Source organism: Salmo trutta, chromosome 26, assembly GCF_901001165.1.
Source record: "Salmo trutta chromosome 26, fSalTru1.1, whole genome shotgun sequence".
In the NCBI taxonomy this organism is placed as follows: Eukaryota; Metazoa; Chordata; class Actinopteri; order Salmoniformes; family Salmonidae; genus Salmo; species Salmo trutta.
The window spans coordinates 19,869,077-19,883,048 of NC_042982.1; the positions used below are offsets into that span (position 1 = coordinate 19,869,077).

The 13,972-nt window shown below is 43.4% G+C and overlaps 2 protein-coding genes across 2 annotated transcripts in view; both read right to left on the reverse strand.

The window, feature by feature from the left end:
* Window positions 1–874: 874 nt before the first annotated feature.
* LOC115163350 (refilin-B) lies at window positions 875–4,355 on the reverse strand. The gene is made up of 3 exons (XM_029715146.1): window positions 3,544–4,355; window positions 3,215–3,309; window positions 875–3,011 (listed from the first exon to the last, which is right to left on the reverse strand). The coding sequence occupies exons 1-3, from the start codon at window positions 3,739–3,741 to the stop codon at window positions 2,693–2,695; spliced, it is 612 nt and encodes a 203-aa protein (XP_029571006.1). The 5' UTR covers window positions 3,742–4,355; the 3' UTR covers window positions 875–2,692.
* Window positions 4,356–4,957: 602 nt separating this feature from the next.
* LOC115163351 (vacuolar protein sorting-associated protein 53 homolog) overlaps window positions 4,958–13,972 on the reverse strand; it is a 34,393-nt gene continuing 25,378 nt past the window's right edge. The window contains exons 21-22 of the mRNA XM_029715147.1: window positions 7,680–7,784; window positions 4,958–7,509 (exon numbers count right to left, since the gene is read on the reverse strand). Of these exons, the coding sequence (XP_029571007.1) occupies window positions 7,339–7,509; window positions 7,680–7,784 (276 nt within the window). The 3' untranslated portion in view covers window positions 4,958–7,338. The remainder of the gene's footprint in view (window positions 7,510–7,679; window positions 7,785–13,972) is intronic.

Sequence of the window (13,972 nt, forward strand, 5' to 3'; positions counted from 1 at the left end):
ACGAAACTTTCAAGTCGGCACTATACATTGGGGCAGGTAGCTTCTCCTGGCATCCACCAAACCCATATTAGTCTGTCGGACTACCAGATGCTGAAGCGTGATTCATCATTCCAGAGAACGCATTTTTACTGCTCTAGAGTCCAATGGCGGCTTTACACCACTCAAGTTGACGCTTGGCATTTGGAACTCGGTAGTGAGTGTTGCAACCGAGGACAAGCAATTTTTCCACGCTTCAGCACTCGGTGATCCCGTTCTGTGAGCTTGTGTGGCCTACCACTTCGCGGCTGAGCCGTTGTTGCTCCTAGATGTTTCCACTTCACAATAACAGCACTTACAGTTTACCGGGGCAGCACTAGCAGGGCAGAAATTAGACGAACTGACTTATTAATAAGGTAGAATCCTATGACGGTGCCACGTTGAAAGTCACTGAGCTCTTCAGTAAGGCCATTCTACTGCCAATGGTTGTCTATGGAGATTGCATGGCCGTGTGTTCGATTTTATACACCTGTCAGCAACGGGTGTGGCTGAAATAGCCGAATCCACTCATTTGAAGGGGTCCACATACTTGTACATATATATTGTATTTCACAGTAGTTTAGATGGTACAATGATTCTTGTTTTGTCAAATGGAAATTAGGTTAACTTATAATTTCAGCAACCAAGACAGTTGTGGAGCGACTTATGCGTATTGCACATTTTTATATTTAAGTAATTTAGCTTACAGGAGAAATTAGCATTAAGTGCCTTGCTCAAGGGCACTGGCAGATTTTTCACCTAGTCGGCTCGGGGATGCGAACCAGCGACCTTTTGGTTACTGGTCCAACGCACTTAACCGCTAGGCTACCTGTCAACCCTTAATAAAACAATGATTAGCTTAAAGCTTTATTTTTTATTTTTTTAACACAGATGTGTTGAGTGATAGTGCTGTGAAATCAAAACAACTTAACCCAATTTGCTGTCCTGCACTCACAGCAGATTAACTCACCAACACTGAGCAGCAACAGGTCGTCAAAGGCTCCTCCACACGGTCCAAACCCATATTCAAGGGTTACAACGGCAAAAAGACCAAGGCCAGGAGTCTGACCAGCCTCTGCCCCAATAAATCCCAGCGAGAGGCAATGAAATACGAGGAGGAAACACCGTTGACATGGCCAGATGCTGGTACCCACCAAGCCCAACCTGGAGGAAACGCTACCTGGCCTCACAGCAAGGGGGGATGGACTGCTTGGGGCTGTTCAAGGGACACTTGGAGAGCAGTGGTGCCATTACATACCACCACATCTAGGTGGGGCTGTTATCAAACTAATAATTCTGGTTATGTGCAGCACTTTCTCTATCCTGCAGATGGCATAGCTGTCTCAATCAGAGTTGGTGTAATTGCACTAAAGTTGTAGCTCTACTCATCTAGGAACATCCCTAATTGATAACCAAAACAAAATCCTGATACTGACAAGACTATATTTTGAATTGATGTATCGCATTGAGTACATAAAATAATTGAGCTTAACAAAACAGAGCTTAAAAGCAATATCGTTTGACTTCAAAAAGGCACTTTGGGTATCTCAATACAGTTCAAGTCTAGATGTGCATCCTTGAAGGACCTTGAGAGAAGATACCCGCGTATTACTATTAGGCTACCAAAAGGAGTTGATGAGCATCAAATAAATACATAAAACCTATGGAAGCAACCTGAAGGTGACAGGCAAAGATAATGAACCATTGAGGGACAGTTCACAAGATGTTAGTAAAAACAATACTTCACTATTAGGAAAATGCTAAAACTTTATAACAGAACAATATTGACACATTGGATAATCTCTTGCTACTTATTACCAACTTCATCAATTTGCAATGATCTCTATGGGGGGAAAAAAATGTCCCAACATTCAACACAGAACTTGCTCTAATTTGCAACCCTTTTACACAATTTGAAAGAAAACTGTGGCTTTCTGCTCCATGACCATACTTACAGTAGATGACAATGTGTTTGTTTAGGCAAGACTAAGATGGGGTTTGGTGTTACACTATCCAGGCTAGGATATTCTGCTTGTGGTAAGTAATGTTGTGCAACCAATACCCCATAATACCCTGTGATTTGAAGAGACATTTTAAAGCCCAGTTAGAGACAGTAATTTGACAACTCCCTGTGTGTCTACAAATGTGAATACTTACAAAAGCCACATGGAAACTCCACTATAGCCTTAGAATATTATAATGTAGGGTCATTGTTCATTGAGCCCCACTGCAATGGTTAGGCCTAAACACAATGTTTTGACAGTGATGGTCCGGACTACACTTTCCTAACAATCCTTCACTTCCAAATCTGGTTTACAAGTTCCTTCACGGTGATAGTATACACAATCACCGGTCTCAGTCCACAGTTCAACACTCCTCATTAAAATGAATCCAACTTTGACATACCAGAGAAATATCTTCACTAGCTACTAATGGATAAACCCTTTGGTAGATGGCAGCCTCAAGCAGATGTCCCTGCTATTTGTTTGATACGCCAGATCAGATTCCTCCCTCCTCTTGAGACTGGTACACAAACGTGGGCTACAATGCTTTCCAATCTAAACTAATAGATGACTGTCTGTAACCTGGGTCCATGGGTAGTGTCAGCCTGGTGGATGGTTGGGACCCACAGGGCCCAGGGAATTCTCCCCCAGGCCGTGCCCAGCCTTCCCCTAACCTACTGAGGTAGCCTACTCCGGTCAGCAGCCTCCAGCTCCACCCGCGACATGAATCTCCTGGCAAGCCGGCGACTGTCGTAGCTCAGCTCGGTTGTGTAGATGGTGCGAGCGTGCTTGGGGTAGACGATGGTGGTGCTCTGGAAGCGCTGAGCCCGTTGGCGAGGCTGGAAGTCCAGCTGGGTCTTGTAGTGTCTCCAGGTGCTGTGAGGGACAGCCAGGACCATCTGGCTGCAGTTCTCCAGACACAGGCCTCTGGGCTGCATGGCCATGTCATGGATAAAGTGACGCTCTGAGTCATAGTGGACAGACGATGTGTATCTAGGAATGACAACATTTGGGCAAGTGTCAATTCACTGCATGTTCAGCTAGATATAGTTTTAGAAATGGCAACGTTTGATCTGTGGTCCACCACATTGGTTTAATGGTATTTATACAAATAGTGGACAGCACACAGTGGAGTGAAAAGACAATTTCAAAATCACACACTCATAGCCTACATACAGTAACTCAAAACAGTATACCGTATTTCCTTGGTCAGTTGTGGATCAAGTTCTATGCCCTCCCCATAGGACAAGGTGTGCAGCTGAGGAACAGATCCAATCGATAAAATGGGAACCTGCAAAAATAGTCAGCACTAACATAAGGAGCAAATAATTGGTAGATGTCATGAACCTGATTGGCTTGGACTACTGACACAATTTACTACTGACATGACCCAGATTCACTATGGGCAATGCAGGGAAACGCATTCAGAGGCTACATACTTCGGAAACAGTGTTTTAACTTAGCCTTACAATTTCATAGCAGGATGTTCGCAGTTACTGTAACACACGTGCGACAGCCTACGTACCAAGGATGACCCTCTGCTCTCGTCTTCCGACCCCGGGATTATGGCACCTTTATCCCTGCAGTCAGGCAGCAGCCAGTGACTCGGACTGGGGCTGGGGGGTAGTCCGGAGTCCGGGCTGTCAAGTCCCCGCTCGGCTTTGCAGCTCATGTCCAATGGGTCGTCGTCACATACATTCAGCAAGTTTAGTCTGCCCACCATTGTTTTACAAAAAAGTCCTTAAAAACAAAATAAGCGACCCGCTGCCAAACACGATTTTAGCCTACTACGCGATGAGTTTGCAGAACTGTAGTTAAACTTTATTTCCAACTCATAGAGGTGTCCTTCCTTGAATGAAATTGATCCTCCACGTCGGGTAACTTCCCAATGACCAAGCAACTCTACCGACGGCAATTGGCTTGCATCAACTTCTATTGCTTGGTAATAGGCTACGGTTTACGACTGTCGCGCGTCTAAACAAAATATCTTACTATTTTACAGCAAGCTATTTAAATCCTTCATAAGTCAACGAACATTTCTAAAATTAATTATGTTTTGCCCTTCGAAATAAGACATTCAACATAAATCGTTGTGGCTTTGAAGTTGACGAAATAGTGAACTCAAGCTACGTGTCACAGGCACCGAAGTAAAAAAAGAACACAGGGGAAGGCATTCTCCTGTCTGTCTTAAAATTTCTCTCCCTTCAAAGGGGTTCATTGTTTTTGCAGTGAACTAGAGGAAAGGAAACGCCTTTTAAAACGCCCGCTCACGGCTGATTGGAGAGGAAACATTAAAGGCAACAAAACGAAACATTGGAACTCTAGTTCTGGCCTCCCCATTGAAAAAAATACCCTTGTAAAAGTTTAACCTCAACTGGGCCTATTCATTAGGCCGATTCTGTTGCAAGACGTTTGTTAAAACGGGAGCAAACTGAGCATAACGGGGAGTGATCGTCCTGAATTTGTCCAATAGAAACTCTTGTTTTTCTTTGGACAAATGATTACACCCCTGGACTAGGATAGGGAGGGATAGGTGTGTGTGTGTGTGTGTGTGTGTGTGTGTGTGTGTGTGTGTGTGTGTGTGTGTGTGTGAGATACAACATTCCAAGAAACAAGGAAAACATGATAGCAAACTTATATAAAAACAATTTTACCTTTATTTAACTAGGCAAGTCAGTTAAGAACAAATTCGTATTTACAATGACAGCCTACCCCGGCCAAACACGAATGACGCTGGGCCAATTGTGCGCCACCCCATGGGACTCCCAATCACAGCCGGTTGTGATACAGCTTGGTTTCGAACCAGGGTGTCTGTAGTGACCCTCTAGTACTAAGATGCAGTTTTTTACACCCCCGGGAGCCCTCGTATTAGTGTTTTTCACCAGTTACCATTACAGTGGCCTATTACTCTGACAATACAAAGTAACATGTTTTTCTTCTTATAAACTGAAGGCAGGAATGTGTACATCAAAAGCAAAATAGCATTAATATATTATACATACATTTATCAATTTGCAGGACTCTCGAAAGGGGATAATAAGGCTTTCCAAGGACGAAATCCAACACCAAATAGTTCATGCCCCAGCTACAATGATTTACAATAGATACTTGACCATACACACATTATTCAAACCCCATCCTTATTCTTGTGCTCCACCAAATTATACATTTTCCTGTATATATGAACCAATTCAAAGGATCACTGATCCAGAATATTTCTGTTACATGCAATAACTACTTTATCTGAAGCAGGTAACAGAAATAATTAGATCAATGACAGTATTTAAAGGAACTGTGTTCCTTACATTATAGTTCTCCACTAGCATCATTGTGCTAACTTCTCAGTGTAATTTCCTGTCTAACAGAGGAACTCATATGTTCACTGTTGACCAAGGATATATTACACACAATTATATAGTTTTCTATTTAAGATGTATTGTCTAAACCTTTTTATTTCTGTTTTATTTCTATTCCAGGCCCCTGTGTTTGACACTGACAGGCCTAGATTACCTGTCAATCATAATTAAAACTTGCCAGAAGATACCAACCCTAAAAAGAACATAGAAGGGACTGAGGATTGTCCTGCCAGCCTGTCTTCAAATTTCGCTACCTTCAAAGGGTTTCATTGTTTTGAAGTGAAATAGAGGAAAGGAAACATCCCCTCACAGCTGATTGGAGAGGAAACATGAAAGGCAACAAAACATTGGAACTCTCCTTCGCCTCCCCCTGGAAAAAAATACCCTGGTAAAAGTTTAACCTCAACTGGGCCTATTCATTAGGCCGATTCTGTTGCAAAATGTTTCTTAAACAGGAGCAAACTGAACGAAACGGGGAGGGATCTACCTGAATTTGTCCAAAATGAACTATTGTTTTTGTTTGGAATAATGAATACACCTCTGGACTAGGCTAGAGAGAGGTGTGGGTTTACACTGAGCTGCACTGAGGTAGGAACACAATCATGATTTCATTAAGACACCGTGGAGCCAGCACGAGATATGGCTCGGAAAACATACCTCAATGCAGGGATGGGATATGCCACTGTACTGCAAATTGTACCTTTAGTCGCACTGCTCCATCGAAAAAATTGAAATGCTACTAGTTTTCCCAGAAAAAGTCATTTTTTGTCCTCATGCTAGATAACAGTAGCCACTGCAGTCATTTGAACAACAAAGGAGCTAATTGGCTGGCACTGCCATTCCAAAATGGCTGCGGTGTACAGTGGCATATCCCATCCCTGCATTGAGGTACGTTTTCTAACCCATATCTTGCGCCAGCTCCACGGTGTCTTGATGTAACCATGATTGCATTCCAACCCCAGTGCAGCACAGTGTAAAAATGCATAACGGTAGGGTCATATCTTCTTGCAAGTTTTCATTATGATTGACAGGTGATCTAGGACTGTCGGTGTCAAACACAGGGGCCTGGAATAACAGAACAGAAAACAAAAAAGGTTTAGACAATATAATTTTGTACAATATATCCACAACATTGAACACATGAGTTCCTTGTTATAACATACTGACAGAGACTGTCTCCTGTCTAATTGAGGAGACATGAAATCTCAAGATCCTCTCTGTCCAGACCTGGGGACTTAAGAACCTGGAGACAGCAATGCATGGTAAGATGCGGTCCATCCACCGAGACTGTTCCCGTTGTGAAGGGAAACTGGAAACCTACACAAACTCCTAACTAACTGCATCCTCCACTTGAACAGGGAACCAAGAGAAACACAATAAAAAGACACCAGACTGGAGAGGTGGAGAACAATGACATTCTGAAAACATTAGGAGAAAACATTAGGAGAACACTCTGAAAACATTAGGAGAGCACTCTGAAAATGTTAGCTTCAAACGCATTGAAGATCCTTGTTCTCAGTCTGGGACTGGGAGGATAGGTGCCAAAGCGGCAACAAATTGCTCCTAAAGCCATTTTTAATTAGTAGCTCTTGATTCTGTCTTAAGTACAAACACATTTTGCTAAAATGCATAGTGTGTGTATGATAGTCTACATTTAACGACATTTACAAAGCTTGGTTATTTAGTGTCATAAAAAGAGAAGCAGAAAAGAAATACAGAAGTAAATGAGTCATAAGTGCTAACAGCTCTGCAGCTGAGGACATGTCTTCATAATCCGACAGTTGACTTTGAAATCATGAGGTTCATATTAAATGCTCCTAACAAAAATGAGACAATCATGTCTTTACTCTGCCTGCAATTCTCTGTTATGATTAAACAGAGCAGGAAAAAGTATTCAAGATGAATTACTGGAATAATGTGTGTGTGGTATGGTGATGTGTGTGAGTGCAAGTGGGTGTGTACACTCAGAGTCTCTTCTTGATGAGCTTCTCCAGTTTGCGTATGCGCGAGTTCTCCTGCTCGGGGGTGGGGGTGCTGAAGGAGAGAGAGGGGCCTCCGTCGGTCCCTGAGGGTGGAGTGGGTAACCTCTGTCTGAAGAGCTCCAACATGCTGCTCTGCTCACTGCGCTTCAACCCCTACACACACACACACACACACACACACACACACACACACACACACACACACACACACCAGTTATTGCAAGAGGAAACAAAACAACAGAGGAAGTAGGAGATAACCGTTGAAAACAGGTGACATCATTGAGAGAGACAAAACAAGTGGACCCAATCGAAGTGGCCCTTACCTTCATATCCAGAGTTTTCTGGAAGGTCTCTGGGTTCCCGTCAGCGAGGAGCTTGATGTAGTTATCCACAAACACCACAGACGGTTCATGGGGGGCCATGACCACCTGTAGAGGGGGGGGGGGGGGGGGGGGGTAGAGACATCAGTGTTGCTCATACATTCACATGTCAATACTGTAGTGCAGCGTGTTTTTTTCTTCTTCAGATCCCCCGTTCCCAAGACCCCTGATGGGACAACCAACTCCCAGCAGACTCAAACTGATTCATAAACTCTGTGTGTATGCATGTGCGTGATAAGTGTGTGTGTGGCCCGTAAGAACAAACAGGCCCCAGAGTCAGTCCATTATCAGACCAGACAGTGTGCAAGTAGTTAAAGCTGCAAACAAAGCCCCAACATTACACTCCCTGCATCCAAAATTGCATTCTATTCCCTATATAGTGCACTACTTTTGACAAGAGCCCTATGGGCTTAGCATTGAGACTGATTGAAGTTGCTTGCTACAGAGCGGGCAGAAAAACATGGTTGACAGGTCCCACTGAAAAAATAAATAAATATCGTAACCCTTCAAAAGCGCCTTTTCTCCACCCAAAACATTTCTTCCTCACCCACACACCAATATCCAAGCCCTCCGGCCCTCTCTCTGTGCCTAAGGGGTGTGGGCCAGAATACATATAAGAGAGCGAAACCAGAGAGAGATACAGAGAGGAGAGACAGGACATGGAACACTGTGGATTGTCTGGAATTTTTGAGGTTCCTTCCCCTCTGGTCTGAGTGATTTATTTAGCAACTGTCCTGGAGGGAGGCCCAGGGAAAGCCTGGAGGGACTGTGTTGTAGTTAGCTCGTAAAAACTAGAGAAAGAAGGGGAGAGTGAGAGGAAAAAAACATCCAGGGTAAAAGGAGGTGGGTGTAGGGGTGTTGAAGCCTTTCCACTCCCTCCCCAGAAGAAAGCTCTGGTGGTGGGGAAGGTGGCTGGGGTGGGTGGATAGAGGGCTGGAGAGCGTGGAAAACAACCACATCTCACAGGCCAACGAGGGCTAACTGAGCCAGAGACAGAAACAACCTACAGACAGACTAACCAGAACAGGTCTACACATTATACTCTGACAGCCTAACCTACTTTACTACAAAGTCATCACCACCATAACCTTTACTTTGTTCTAGGGTTGTCCCAGACAACAACAAAACAACTCTTGGTTGACTAAGAGTCAATCTGCTCTTTGGACCGATTGGTAGACATTTTAATACGTGTGTTTTAATCAAATCAACTATATTCACTGAGTTTGACTGATGTTTTAAACACACTCTTTGATCAAATTAATTAATACACCCAAATGACTAGAGGAAGTCCGACCAGCAACTGATTTGACTGTGCCGGGCCGGGCTCAGACTTGCTGCGCTGTGTTTTATTATTATTTTTTAAAGATAGCGGGTGCTTGTTACACAATCACTCGCTGTCTCTCTCCTCTGCTGCAGTGACCACCACACAACATCAACAGTGTTTATCGCGCTGCCCGTGTTGGTTTAGCTGCAACATAATTACAGCCATTTCTGACTGAAAAGTTATTTTACCAAAATCCCTAATTTTATTAGGAAAAACATTCCCTATTCCCTCCACCCTTGCTCTCATTACTTGACACATGAACACATCGCATGTACGTGACCAAAGCCCTATTCACACTGGACTAGTATTACTAGAGAACGTTGGTTATGTAATTATTACTCCAGAATGTCCGTTATTACAGAGGACTATTCTGCCGGAATTCGTTTTTCCCAAACTGCCCCCTGTAATTGTTTTTACTTAAAAAAGAAAAAAGAATCAGTTATGGCGGAAGCCTGGAGGTTTTCATTCTAGGCGTGAAGATACCGTATTACAACATGTTCAGGTGATGGGCCGACACTGATGACTCGAGAGCTTGGTTCCCAAGTTCCTAAACCTTACAAAACCATCTTTGGTATAGTGCTGACATATTTGAATTGAGGACGTGTGATCATAATCATTAGGATATTTTAGTGATCCGCAGTACGTTCCAAATGCCCCCCAGCCTTCAGATGTGAGCTAAACAGTGCAATTACACTTGAGATACGTTTTAAGGCTATGGAGGAGAAAGTTAACTTATCATTTCCAAACGTTTAGGTCAGTTGTTTGCTGCTTTGCGATCTATTAACAGTAAGGGTTGCATTAAATAAGCTCAATATTTTTTTACTGATGCATTTGGCAATATTCAATTCATAGGCACAAAACATAAACAAAAGCATTCACTGTGAAAGTCGATAAGCTATATATGAATGGCCTACATGTAGCCTATGCGCAGCACTTAGTTCATTTATCGAATCAGTTCTTGTTTTATTGCGCAAACCGCAAGCAACACCTGTCAAACTCAGACATTTCTCTCAAAACACAGATGTCGATTCACACGGGACTAGTACTATCAGAGGACCTTGGAGTTCACCAAAAACAATAGGTTATTCTGGCTGGAATTGTTACTCTCCTGCCATGTAAAAATTACTGCCATGACAAATTTGGACGGGAACTAAAATTACAGATGTGTTGTACACATAATTACGTTACCCAACGTCCCCCAGTAAAACGAACCCCGTTCGAATAAGGCACAAAAAGACCAATAGCATATCATAATCACATCAATAAATTGGTTATAACAAACTCAACACCGTAACACCAAAATATCTGCAGAGGACGTGCCAAATAAACTCGAAACTGGGAATGTTTACTGGTTGCTCAGGAGGTAAAAGGTAAAGTCAGATGTGTTGATTAACTTGACAAGTTGTGGAAAATACTGGAGATCAACAAAAAGAAGGTAAGGTGCTGTTAGATTACAATATAATTATATAACAATATAATTCTTCTGACCGCTTGGAACAATGTAAACACTAAATAATAATGGAATTATAAAGATAATGGAATTCATTGCCCTTGACAATCAACCGTTCTCTGTCGTGGATGATGTTGCCTTTCGCCGACTGGTCGAGCACCTCGAGCCCCGGTACACACTATCAAGTAGGCGATATTTTTCAGATGTTGCCCTACCGGAGTCACACAGTATTGTTGAAAGGCACATCTATGAGCTACTTGCTATGGGCGTCACTGCCATTAGCTTCACGACTGACATTTGGACCAGCGACGTCAGCCCCACGAGCATGCTGAGTCTGACAGCACAGCGGGTCGACGAGGATTTCGTACTGAGGAAAGCCGTATTGCATGCTCAAGAATTTGCTGGTTCTCATACCGCTGCTGCCATTTCAATGGCATTTGACAACATGTTTGAAAATTGGAAACATGAACACACTCCTAGCGCCATTCAAACAACTGACTGGACAAATAAGCTCATCAACTGCGTCTGCAGCAGACGTGATACCCTCTGTCATGGCATTGAAACACCTGCTCAACAAAACTTCCGACATAGACCGTGGGGTTAAAACTTGCAAAAGTACTCGAGGCTGTGAACAAGTGATTTGGTGGAATTCCCTCAGCCGCTTTACTGTGTCGCCACCATGCTCAATGCTAGGTACAACGACCGCTACTTCGCTGCAGACAAGAAACAGGGTTAACGTGAAATGTTACATACAGCTGGACAAGATGGAAACAGACACAGTGACAGTGTGCACCGAGGAAGTGAAGCCACGGACAGACAAAGCTGAAACTTCACTGCTTGACATGTATGATGAAATCCTAGTTGAGACTGAACAAATGAACGAAACACAGCAAGTAAGTGAAATAAATAGATTTTGATTATGTTTTACTGGTAATGGGGACATCCATAAACGCCAACAAAATAACTTTTTGGTCAGGGTGTGTGTATGTGTATTTCAACGATTTAACTGTACTAGAATGCTTAAAAGGACGCAAAAATTTTTAATATCGGTATCGTTTTTCTTTTTGCAAGGAAAATATCACATATCTGTATCGGACAAAAATGTAATATCGGTGCGTCCTTAATATACACGTTTTTTTGCCACTGCTCAACTAAAGAAATCTCGGTCGACCAACAGCCTATCAACCAAACAATCGACTAAATGGGGTCAGCCCTACCTTGATCATCCATGGACATTCTACAAACATTCAACCAGGAACAGTCCATCCGTAAAGGCCTGAGGCCCCACACTGACCTATGTGTTTGGATTGATAAAAAAGTAGTCAAAAGTAGTGCACTACATAGGAAATGGGGTAACATTTGGGACACAGAATGAATTTCTCTGGACTTTCAACATCTGTAGGCCCTGCCTGGCCCAACATGGAAACAATTCCCTGAGGCACTTTCTCACCAGGCTGAAATGCTCATCTCTCCTTCCAGACTCACATTAAGCATCTCCAATCCAAAATTACATCTAGAATCAGCTTCCTATCTCGCAACAAAGCATCCTTCACTCATGCTGCCAAACATACCCTAGTAAAACTGACTATCCTACCGATCCTTGACTTCGGCGATGTCATTTACAAAATAGCCTCCAACACTCTACTCAGCAAATTGGATGCAGTCTATCACAGTGCCATCCGTTTTGGCACCAAAGCCCCATATACTACCCACCACTGTGACCTGTATGCTCTTGTTGGCTGGCCCTCGCTACATATTCGTTGCCAAACCCACTGGCTCCAGGTCATCTATAGTCTTTGCTAGGTAAAGCCCCGCCTTATCTCAGCTCACTGGTCACCATAGCAACACCCACCCGTAGCACGCGCTCCAGCACGTATAATTCACTGGTTATCCCCAAAGCCAACACCTAATTTGGCTGCCTTTCCTTCCAGTTTTCTGCTGCCAATGACTGGAACGAATTGCAAAAATCACTGAAGCTGGAGACTTACATCGCCCTCTCTAACTTTAAGCATCAGCTATCAGAGCAGCTTACAGATCACTGAACCTGTACACAGCCCATCTGTAAATAGCACACCCAACTACCTCATCCCCATATTGTTATTTTTTTTTCTCCCTCTTTTGCACCCCAGTATCTCTACTTGCACATCATCATCTGCACATCTATCACTCCAGTGTTAATGCTAAATTGTAATTATGTTGCCTCTATGGCCTATTTATTGCCTTACCTCCCTACATTTGCACACACTGTACATAGATTTTTCTATTGTGTTATTGACTGTACGTTTGTTTATGTGTAACTGTGTTGTTGTTTTTGTCCCACTGCTTTGCTTTATCTTGGCCCGGTCGCAATTGTAAATGAGAACTTGTTCTCAACTGGCCTACCTGGTTAAATAAAGGTGAAATAAAAATATTAAAAGGTTGAAGAGAACAACTCTACAAACCTTGTATGACTGTTCAAGGCCTTCCACACACACACACACACACACACATTCCCCTCCGTCTGCCGCCCATTACTGTATGTAAACATATTCAAGGCATTCCTCTATGGACTAACAGCCTTGTGTGTTTCACATGTGGAATCATCCATACACATCCCGGGTGATGACACTGAGGAGAGGCCACTTACCAGTTGTGAATGTCTGAAGTTGTTGCAAAGCACTATGGGCGAGCGGGTGGACATTTTGAAGCGTTGTCTGTAACGGCTGATATATGAAATGTGTGAAGCAAGATGTGTAATTCAGGGCAAATTATTGCTTTGTGGATTGGCATGTTTATCGTACAAGCAGAAAAGAAGGGCCACATATACTGAATATCTGGTAACTAGAAGTTGATTTGTATAAAATAATCTGATATATAACCTTGACAAGAAACACAGAAAGGGAGATAAGGCTATGCTTGTATCTTCAGTAGTCCTATTGGTTGTGCTCAGAATAGATTAGGTCCTAATGGCTCTGGCTGATGTAGCATGATTAGAGCAGGTCCCAGGCTGACAAATAAAACAGATCAGCCTGACCACTAGAGCAGGTCCCCAGGTGACCAATAAAACAGATCAGCCTGACCACTAGAGCAGGTCCCCAGGTGACCAATAAAACAGATCAGCCTGACCATTAGAACAGGTCCAAGGCTGACCAATAAAACAGATCAGCCTGACCATTAAAGCAGGTCCCCAGGTGACCAATAAAACAGATCAGCCTGACCATTAGAGCAGGTCCCCAGGTGACCAATAAAACAGATCAGCCTGACCATTAGAGCAGGTCCAAGGCTGACCATTAAAACAGCCCATTAGACAGACATCGAGGCTGCATTCCTTTAAGGCAGGCAGTTAAGCGTGTGTGTGTGTGTGTGTGTGTGGGGGGGGGGAATTTCCTCTGGGATCGGGTCACAAGCCTTGGGGGCAGATGTAACTGGACTAGGGCAGGGTGAGGGGATAGGCTCTAGGGCAGAGTGGGGTTTGTCTGAGAA

Excerpts from the sequence above, each read along its gene's own strand:
- LOC115163350 (XM_029715146.1), bottom strand. The coding sequence starts at position 3,741 with ATGGTGGGCAGACTAAACTTGCTGAATGTATGTGACGACGACCCATTG. Across the intron at positions 3,310-3,543 it reads AGAGCAGAGGGTCATCCTTG|GTTCCCATTTTATCGATTGG; the intron begins GTACGTAGGCTG and ends CTATTTTTGCAG. Across the intron at positions 3,012-3,214 it reads CAACTGACCAAGGAAATACG|ATACACATCGTCTGTCCACT; the intron begins GTATACTGTTTT and ends TGTCATTCCTAG.